At 31.3% G+C, this 11169-nt stretch overlaps 1 protein-coding gene across 1 annotated transcript; it reads left to right on the top strand.

Moving 5' to 3' along the window:
• Nucleotides 1–243: 243 nt before the first annotated feature.
• On the top strand, nucleotides 244–2647 carry LOC136784148 (uncharacterized). Its single transcript, XM_066744665.1, has 4 exons — nucleotides 244–520; nucleotides 632–1060; nucleotides 1177–1497; nucleotides 1566–2647. The coding sequence occupies exons 1-4, from the start codon at nucleotides 244–246 to the stop codon at nucleotides 2645–2647; spliced, it is 2109 nt and encodes a 702-aa protein (XP_066600762.1).
• Nucleotides 2648–11169: the final 8522 nt, after the last annotated feature.

Below are 11169 nucleotides of genomic sequence, written 5' to 3'. Positions count from 1 at the left end.
GTAAATATTTTTGATGAGTATAGTGATATTTCTTTTCAGAGGTTAGTACCCCTCGTTACCATGGTAATGCCAATTGCTCAACCTTGAATTGATTGTTCCGGCCATAACTAACATTTTTGTGACTCAAACATTTCTAACGGCTGAGGTTAATTAAAGCTTTTTTGAGTAAAAATAAATAGTGATAAAAGTTAATACTTTCTTTGGGAATTTTGCGACTACAATTATTTTCTATAAATCATAAGGATGGAATCACATTCGAGATTTGGACGCTGTTTTAATCCATATAATATAAAATATCATCTTATAAAAAAAGGCGTACGATTAGTTACTCAAGATGTAGAGAAAGCATTGGGAATAAAAGGCTCTTATTATTTATGTACTAAATGTCGAATGAAAGCAAAATCAGTTATTGCCAATAAACCAGTTAATATTAAAAACGATATTACGGATAGTGATATTTTTAATAATGATGGTGAGCATAATGTGAATTTTGAAGACCATGACAAGATTAATTTGCTAGGTATGTTTGAAGACAATACAATTTTTATAACACAAATAGTATACGTTAGTTATTTATTGTGTTTCGTATTTGCAATAACAAAAATTCATATATGATATATTTTACATTTAGAAATGTGTCCATTAGGCGATAATGAAGAATTACTATCTCAACAAACTATTGCACCTCAAGTGGATGTGGAGATAGAACTACCTACAATAAACAAAGCAATGAATTTATTAAAACAGTCTCCAATTCAATCCAAAAGGCTATATAGCACGTATTATTTACGTCATAAAGTGGATAAAGCGTACCATTATCTTAAATCTACTTTAAAAATTACTGGTAGTAATCAATCAATATGTGAAAGTTATAGTGAAGATTTAAAAAATTTGATTGGAAGATTGAAAGAGAAATTTCATGATAAGAATACAATCCGAAGTGAAAAAATACAAATTTTAACATTATTACCCAATGAATGGAGTTTAAAGAAGGTGTGTAAAATTATGGATGCTACAGAATATATGGTGTCTGTAAGCAAACGATTAAGCGTTTCTAAAGGCATACTTTCAGCACCAGATTCTAATTTAGTTAATTAAAATTTCAATCAGTATAGTTAATGTTGATTTTGTTCATGAAACGTATCCAATTAATTCTGTCATTATGTTCCAAATTAGGAAAGCCACTTCATGATAGTTTAGTATTAAAAATTAAAACCTTTTATAAAAACGATGAAATCAGTAGTAACATGCCAGGTTTAAAGGACTATGTTTCAATTCGGAGTGAAGATGGTATACGGAATCATGTTCAAAAACGATTGATTTTATCGAATCTGAGTGAGCTATACCAATGCTACCGAAAGCAATATCCAGAAGATAAAATAGGATTTTCCAAATTTGCCTCTTTGCGTCCACAACATTGCGTTCTTGCAGGCGCTAGTGGAACGCATACTGTTTGCGTTTGTGCAGTACACCAGAATATAAAACTGATGATATTTGGTAATTAATGATCAATGTTAATTATAATTCATGATTCATTTTAATGTTAAAATATCTTATTTTTTTAGGTGCTAGCTTAAAGTTACTAACCAAAACTCTTAGTCAGTCTTTAAATCATTATACTGATTGTTTAAATATGATTCTCTGTGATTTTCCATCTTCTAAATGTTATTTTGGCAAATGCAGTAAATGTCCAGGAACTAACACGTTGTGTGATTTTTTAATTAATATATTCGAAAATAATGCTATTGAAAACATTACATATAAGCACTGGGTATCGGATCCGAGAGCAACTCTTGAAACTACTGTTAAGTCTTCATATGATTTTGCCCAACATTTCTGTGATAAACTCAAAGCTATGTTACCTCACTCATACATTGCAAAGGAACAATCTAGCTTTTTGAAATCATTGAAGGAGTCCTTAAAAATGGATGAATTAATTGTAATATGCGACTTTGCAGAAAATTATGCATTCGTGGTGCAAAATGCCGCAGCGGGCTTTCATTGGAATAACAACCAAGCCACCGTCTTTCCTACTGTTATTTATTATAAAAATAGTGGTGAACTTACGCATAGGAGTATAGTTATAATATCCGACTGTAATAATCATGATTCAATTGCTGTACATGTTTATCTACAAATAATAACCGATTTTCTGAAGACAATACGAACAAGTATTTCGAAAATATATTATTTTTCTGACGGAGCACCACAGCAGTTTAAAAATTTTGCAAATATTTACTTCCATAAAATGGATTTTGGAATATCAGCAGAATGGCATTACTTCGCGACTGCTCATGGCAAAGGACCTTGTGATGGCATAGGAGGTACTCTAAAAAGAATGGCTGCTCGGACAAGTCTGCAGTTGCCAATAGATCAACAAATACTTACTCCATTTGAATTATATGAATGGGCCTCAAAACTTGTTAATTTACCAAACATAACAATTAAGTTTTCATCTGTAAAGAATTACTATAATGCAGCAGAAAAATTAAAAAGTCGTTATTCAAGCATAAAACCTATAATTGGTACACAAAAATTACACTGTATCATACCTACTGAGAATGGTACGTTAATAGTAAAAGATTTTTCAACTTCCTCAGAATCGAAAATATGTAAACTTTTTAAGCGTGTGACAAAATATAATTAACAAATAATGTACTTTTTCCAATAAATAAATCCTTTTCATGTTTCTAAATAAATATTCACATATACGCTTTTCAATTACAAATTCCTATCACATCTTCTGATGATGAATGTAATTCTCAATCTGCTTTCTTATTTATAATAAACAAATTATTAAAAAAAAATATAGATGATTCAAATTGAAAAATCATAAAAATTTAAGTGCATAGATTACATTTGAAAAGTTTTTATGTGTTTAATAATAATGATACTTTAAGTTATAAAAATAATTTGATGTTTCAATTAAAGAAATAAAATAGAAAAAAAAATCGTTCCACGATCAGACTAGGCTGAAAACTCATGTATTTAATCAGAGTATTTTAGAGATTTTTTTCAAAAAATTGAAAAATGATGATTCTATAAAAATGAACGATTTTTTGTTTTTATCGAAAAAAAAATAGAAGCAAAAATCGTTCCATGCTAACGATAGGCTTAAATGTTAGGTTTTAAGCCATAGAATTTTTATATAATTATTTCAAAAATATAAAAAATGATGTTTGTCGTCGAAAACATAAATTTTTGATTAGAGTGGAAAAAAATCATAGATAAAAAAAGTTACATTTACTTCAATTTTCTCGGAGAAACTTCAATTTAAGATGAGAAAAATGGCGTTTCGATCATGTAAATATCTTTATTTTTCAAAAAGTTACAAGCATTTGAAGACTCGAAAACGTTAAAGATTCTGAGATTTTCAAAAATTCATAACTTTCTTAAAGTTTATTGAAAAGTTCTAAAAATTTGCATAAGAGTTTTTTTTGTGATTACTTCAAAACAATAAATTTCCAAGAAAATAAAAAATGGTCGGGTCCGCGACTCGGTGATTTGACCTGGAATGCCCCATATATACAGGGTCTTTTCCTAACAGCGGAGCATAGGAGATTCGTGTTAGTTGACTATAGCACTCGGAATGATGGAATCTGAGAGCGCTGATTGGTCAATATTGCGTAGTACCAACATATAATAGGCCGTTACCAATAGTTGGATACAAAAAATGAGATTCATCCGCCATATAGGTGTGGAGAATGTTTACATGCTAATCCCTAGCAGAAAGAGTTGTAAAATGGAGAAATGTCAAATGGTAAGGTTACTAAAGTAAAAATTAAAAATAATGAATAGAAAGTACGAATATTCTTCATTTTCATTCAAAGTATTCAATTTTTACTTTAGTAACGACAACATTTAACATTTTTCCATTTTACACCTCTTTCTGCTACGATCAGCATGTAAACATTTCTCCACACCAAAATGGCGGATGAATCTCATTTTTCGTATCCAACTATTGGTAACGGTTTATTATATGTTGGTACTACGCAATATTGACCAATCAGCGCTCTCAGATTCCATCATTCCGAGTGCTATAGTCAAGTAACACGAATCTCCTATGCTCCGCTGTTAGGAAAAGACCCTGTATGACTAATATGAGAATATGCAATTACGTACTATGTGTATATAGAATTTGGAATAAGGGAAGAAATATAAATATTAGGTTACTTGAACTAGTTTTAATTTATAAAAGTAGCAATCAAAACATTAACGTACATCATTACTAATTTACAATAAAACTTGGTTGTATATACACCAATCAGCGTTGCCAAGTGTAGTATAAATATACTACCACCGTAGTATAATTTTCCTATAGCGTAGTATCCTTAGGATACTACGCTACAGTTTCTGTTCCCTGCGGGATCCTACGCTATAGTTTCTGTCCTTGCGGGATACTACGTTTTGGCCATTAATCTTGAGTCTTGGCGAGGGGAAGTTAGAATCAGAGGGGCGAGGGGATTTCTAGGGAGTTTGTCCGTAGCTGTCGAATGGCGCGATTAACCCTCAATTTTGTATCATCAACAAAAATAATATTTTCGGAAAACGATTGTGGAAAAGAAGGAAGGATTTTAATAAATAACAGAGAAGACAAAATATATCAGATGAGTATAAATTAATAAAAAAAATGAAAATTATTGTGAATTTTTAAGAAAATATACTTTGTGGTTATTTTTTTTTGTTACAGTTGAAATCCGGTTATGATGACTTTCAATTAAGGAAGAAAGTAATTACAGACCAATAAATGAAAAAGTATTAATACATTAAGCATTTCTGTACGGCCCAGTCATTTCAATAATTGTGACTTAATGTTATAGTAGTGAATGTGTAAGCGATTAGTGCATATACAACAAACTCTTATTGTAAATTTAATAATCTTGTATGACAATGTTTTAATTGCTATTATTTTAAATTAAAGTTAGTTTAATTAACATATTTTTATTTCATCCCTTTCTCAAAATTCTAAACACACATGGTAATTACCTATTCTTGTAGTAGTCATATATTCGTTAAATTACATACAAAATTACAACTGTTTTGTATTTGTAAAGCATAGCTATTTGTTGCAATGATTTTTATTATTCAATGTGAGACAAATCGCATTTTGTTTAGGCAAATGTCTTATTTATCCGCCACATCCTTCCATATCTTATGCGACATTTATTTGGCTCCATTGCACTATTTTCTTCCAGTCTATATCATATAACATTAATTTTCTAATCATTTATACATACACACAGATCTAATAATACTGCTGATCTGCAATTATTTTTGTAATTGTTGAAATGATTGTTAAACCATTATCTTGTTTAATTTGTAAAATGGACATTTGAATGATGCTATTAAAATTTAGCAACTTTTCTGCGAGATATGTTCTGATAATATTTGTGAAGATAAAGTTCTTTAAAAGGTATATGTTGTGACGAAGTATAATGTTCGTCACTTATATGTATTTCATCTTTTCAGTTAGTCCGGTAAACGGGAGGGGGAACATCACCTGCCAGGCTTAGCGACAATCATGCGTATTAATCTTAATCGCGGTCGATAAGAAAATAGATCCGCGCATGCGTAGAGTACATTGTCTCGCGTGCCATAATTGCCGGACGAGACTCGCATTTTTGGGCCCTACGTAGCCGGTTGTGTGCCGTAGTTGTGTCTTGTTGAGTCGTTAAGGGTACCCCCCTGTTTAGTATTTTCTATTTCTTCTCTACTTGTAATAGTGCGCCATAGCGATTTCACTGAAAGGATTCCCTGGTTATTAAGGAAAAAAGGTGTAGCATGGTAAATGGACCCGATACAGGAAGCATGGAAGGAAAGCAGAACTTGGGAAGAACCGTCTAGCACGTGGTAGTCCTTATAAAGGCCCCTGCATGGATCCCCATTTTGTCTGCATATATAGTTGATTCCAGGTAAAGCTGACTTCGAACTTGCGAAGTCAGGTTTCCTTAATCTTATACTCCTCTTTCCTTGAGTTTCGTCCATCATTATTACTCGTATGATTCTTCTTATATTTGTATTGAGCGTATATCAGGTATTTTCTAATTAATTAATTTGGATATTGCTCCTTTTTATTAATTGTTACGTTTTCGGGAGCGGTTTAAGAGCAGTGGGCTAATGGACGGGTCGCGAATCGCGTAGGGATTCCCTGTATTCTAGGAATACGTTGTAGGACGGGGTGTAGTCCCTCATCGGAGAAAGGCGATCCAGAGCCTTCTCGAAGTTTTCCCGACGCGAGCCCGTTCGAATATCCTTGCCCTAGCCGTTTCCCCGTTATTTTAAGTAAAATTTACAAAGCGTCTTGGTTCACGCATGAGACGAGTCTCAAGCCGGTTAGCCGCGGAGGGTCATATTAGCGGATTTAGCAAGCTGGCGCCCAACACCTTGTAAACGGTTTATTGTACGTGATCTCCTTTTCATTATGGTGTATTTAATATAAATAACAAGTTTATAAAATTAACTATTGTCATTTTAATACAACGTAGGGAATACCCTATTGTATCTATGAGAACGTTTGCTGATCCGTAATAATTAAAGTAAAGCTGTATTTTTAGAAACTAATCATTTGCTTATTTGATTACCCGGCCAATAACTCCCTCCGTGTGCCTTGTGCGTCGGTTCTGGTCACTGCCTATCCCCTGGCAAACCAAGGCCCATAAGTGATACTTTTCGTTTTTAGGTAATAACCTTAGTGAAAGCACTTATTTGGCCAGGCCGCGAAATACGACGTTACAATGTATACTGCTGAGTTCATCTTGTTTTCAGCTTTAAATAGTTTTCCAACTACACGCATGGATATCTATTTTGAATATAGAATACATATTTCATTACATCTATTATGATATTGTTAAGATTGATAGAAAGATATCAATTCTTTGAAAATGATATATTATATATCTAGTAACTGGATTAATTAAGGTTTTAGAACAGATAAATTTCACAAACAAATAGGACTAACAAAATATGTATTATATATTGAGGAAGGATATCCAAATGTGAATTATTTGAAGCTAAAAGCAAGATAAATTCAGCAGTATCCTTAAATGTATTGGAGATCAACATCCTCTCAAATTTAAAGAGAAGATATCCTACGGAAGAGATGCCAAACATTATAAGTAAAATAATTCAAGTGTCCATTCTTCAACTTTAATAGAACAATGGTTTACCAATCATCTTGACATTTATAAGATTAATTAGTGAATAGAATAGCTATATCTGAGTGTATATAAAAATAGCAAAAAATTAATCGTATATTTTGAAAACTAAAAGAAAGAACTAACAAGGCAAATAAATGTTACGTAAGATATGGAAGGATGTGGCGGATAAATAAGACATTTGCCTAAACAAAATGCGATTTGTCTCACATTGAATAATAAAAATCATTGCAACAAACAGCTATGCTTTACAAATATAAAACAGTTGTAATTTTGTCTGTAATTTAACGAATATATGACTACTACAAGAATAGGTAATTACCATGTGTTTAGAATTTTGAGAAAGGGATGAAATAAAAATGTTAATTAAACTAGCTTTAATTTAAAATAATAGCAATTAAAACATTATCATACAAGATTATTAAATTTACAATAAGAGTTTGTTGTATATGCACTAATCGCTTACACATTCACTATTATAACATTAAGTCACAATTATTGAAATGACTGGGCCGTACAGAAATGCTTAATGTATTAATACTTTTTCATTTATTGGTCTGTAATTACTTTTTTCCTTAATTGAAAGTCATCATAACCGGATTTCAACTGTAACAAAAAAAAATAACCACAAAGTATATTTTCTTAAAAATTCACAATAATTTTCATTTGTTTTATTAATTTATACTCATCTGATATATTTTGTCTTCTCTGTTATTTATTAAAATCCTTCCTTCTTTTCCACAATCGTTTTCCGAAAATATTATTTTTGTTGATGATATAAAATTGAGGGTTAATCGCGCCATTTGACAGCTACGTACAAACTCCCTAGAAATCCCCTCGCCCCTCTGATTCTAACTACACAACGCCGCGACGCAAGATTAATGGCCAAAACAAGTCCGAAAGCACTGAGAGCTTATTATACCTAAAACACTATACTTCGTTTCTTCTCTGTGAATCACACTTACTATACATTTTGCGTGGTATATTCAATTCTCGCCAAAAAAACTATACAGCGTAGTATCTTCCAACATGGCGGACTTGGCAACGCTGACACCAATCGCTTACACATTCACTGTTATAACATTATGTCTAAATTATTGAAATGGCTGGACTACACAGAAATGCTTTATAATTTAATGCTTTTTCATTTATTGGTCTATAAGTACTTTTTTCCTTAATTGAAACTCATCAGGAACAGAATTTCACCTGTAACAAAAAAAAAATAATCAAAAAGTATATTTCCTTAAAAATTTACAATAATTTTTATGTTTTTATATTAATTAATACTCATTTGATATATTTTTCTTTCTCTGTAATTTACTAAAATCCTTTCTTCTTTTCCGCAATCGTTTTCCGAAAATATTATTCTTGTTTACGATTCGAAAATAAAGGTTAACCGCACCATTTGACAGCTGTCAGTGGCTGTCAGCTATGACACACACTGTATAACAGTAATATACTATAGCAAATTATGCCTATATACCAATGCAGCCAACCAAACGGCATAAAAAGTTGTAAGTAAAGGAATCACATCCTCAAGGAAGCCTCAGACCTTCCTTAAAATAAGGAAGCAAAAAATTATATCTATATCTAATTAAAGTATACTAAAGTAGTATTGAGCCGACTGTAGCATAAAACAATCAACCAATCACAATGAAAGAGTCATCGCTATTCCCATTGTGATTGGTTCATTCCTTGCCTAGTGAATAAGGCGTCCTTAATCTAAGGAGCTCCTTAAGGACCGACTATGAATACGGCCGTTTAACAGAAAAGGGTTTCACTCTATCCAGCTTCAAGGTATTTGTGACCATGAAATGAGGTTCATAGATGTTTTTACTGGGATGTGTGGAAGTGTCCATGAAGCTAGAGTATGGCGTTTAAGCGATATCAAAGAACAAATTAATCACGATGTTCAAAAATACTTTCCTTTTAATACTCATTTACTAGAAGACTCAGCATATCCTTGTGAGCGTTATTTATTGAAGCCATTTTCTGACAATGGGCATTTAACAGATATCCAACAAAATTTTAACAAAAAATTATCTAGTACCCGTATGACTATTGAAAGGGCCTTTGGATTGTTAAAAGCAAGGTTCCGTAAATTAAAATATGTATACATGTATCGAACAGATATGATTCCCCTTGTTATACTTTCTTGTTGTATTCTGCACAATATATGCATCGACAAGGATGATGAACCTTTTATTCCTCAAGAAACAGAAGATAATGATGATTATTGTAGCTTTGATTTTGATGATGGTACAGAGAAAATGGATGTTATCTCTCACTTGATAATAAGCTATAGTATATATTTGTTCTATATAATACATATTTATATTTGTGAAAACAGTTTTATATTTATTGACAAAAGAAAAATTATTTTACACAAATTAGTTCTATACGATATAATTAATGGAGAATTCTTAACAAAAATATTTAGAACTGCATTCTTCAAATTGTAATCTGGGTTTCGTTTTAATTAATGCAACACTCTTTATGTATAACATACATATTTTTTAATGTAAAAGGAAAATAAAACAATACATTTACCTCATTATATGAACAGTGTAATTATTTTATTTGTAACTGAAAACTATAAGTATTACAATATAGAATTATAATTTAATATTACTTGTTTTATGAACAATGAAATTATAATATATATTAAACGATAGTGATACAAAAGATATTAAACATAATTAAAACAAATTAAATAATTCTTATTTATATACTTATTATCACATAAGTATTAAATTAAACTTTGTATTAAGGACGTTCACCGGGTAAGGTCGTAGTCAAAAGTTTTTCTCGCACGTCATAGTATTTTTGTACATAGTACCCCCCTACCTGCTAAAAAATTTTTACAGTTACTTTACCTCGTTTGACCAATTACACGTTCCGATTCAAAACATATGTGATTTGGCATCGCTGCTCTTCGAACGGTTGGGTCAGGCGAGTTGAAGTGAGTTGCATTGCATTGCGACGTGTGTGAGCATAACCTCCTGATATGAGCTTATGCAAAACAACAGTAAGAATGTCAGATCAACAATTTCGTCGACGAAATGGGAGATTTGCGAAAAGAAAGGTGGTGGATAAGGAGACTAAATGTGTTAATTTAATGAATGAAGCGAAAAATATAATTGAGCCCGATTCTTCGGTTCGTCCAACAGTTTGCCAAGGACAACGTGTCGTCACAATTACAGAGCTTGCCAAGAACTTGAAGTGTAGCAAATGTAAAAATATCCTTGATTTGAACAATATAATCTCTGAAGAAAGAGCTGGACTTTATTCGGTGTTAACTATTGTTTGTAAAGATTGTCAAATAGAAGTAAAAGTACCTACAGGTAAAACTGTTAAGATTGACGGAAAAAGCTACGCAGAACATAACCTAGGTTTTATTATGGGTAAGAATTGTTGTTAATAAGTAACATAAATGATAGAAAAACTATATCCATTTTGTCGAGTGTATACATGTTGATACTTTTATTACAGGTTCTATCCATAGTGGCACTGGTAGCACAGGATTGCAAAAAATACTTGCGTGCGCAAATACTCCAATTATGTCATCAGATTTGTATATACGATATGAAAAGGTTATTGGAAAATTTATTGAAGAAGAAGCAAAAGATAGTTGTAAACGAGCTGCTGCAGAAGAGAGACATTTAGTTTTGAACAACGTAGAGAAAATATGCAAGGAAATGTAAATATTTGTTTTTAACATTCTTTATGCATTCATAAATGGATTACCGTATAGCATAAATATCAGGTTACTACAGAATATGTAAAATATGTGATTATTTTTTTTAACATGATCATAAGTTTGTAATTATCTATACGATATATTGTTTTACATATGACTATATTTTAACACAGAAATCAGTTAAAATTTAAGAATAATATTTCAGCACTTGTGTATTTTCAGATTCGAAATGTATCCGACGATATAATGATAGTAATTTTAAGTTATATTAAGATAATGAAATATATTTTAGAAATTTGATTTTTATAAATGAAA

This window comes from Prorops nasuta, unplaced genomic scaffold (genome assembly GCF_024137725.1).
Source record: "Prorops nasuta isolate Cenicafe-Biocafe unplaced genomic scaffold, Cenicafe_Pnas_1.2 PNAS00048, whole genome shotgun sequence".
NCBI classification, from domain to species: domain Eukaryota; kingdom Metazoa; phylum Arthropoda; class Insecta; order Hymenoptera; family Bethylidae; genus Prorops; species Prorops nasuta.
Note: the sequence above shows the minus strand (reverse complement) of the source record. Positions and strands in the feature narration are given on the sequence as shown.

Excerpts from the sequence above, each read along its gene's own strand:
- LOC136784148 (XM_066744665.1), top strand. The coding sequence starts at position 244 with ATGGAATCACATTCGAGATTTGGACGCTGTTTTAATCCATATAATATA. Across the intron at positions 521-631 it reads TGACAAGATTAATTTGCTAG|AAATGTGTCCATTAGGCGAT; the intron begins GTATGTTTGAAG and ends TTTTACATTTAG. Across the intron at positions 1,061-1,176 it reads ACGATTAAGCGTTTCTAAAG|GAAAGCCACTTCATGATAGT; the intron begins GCATACTTTCAG and ends GTTCCAAATTAG.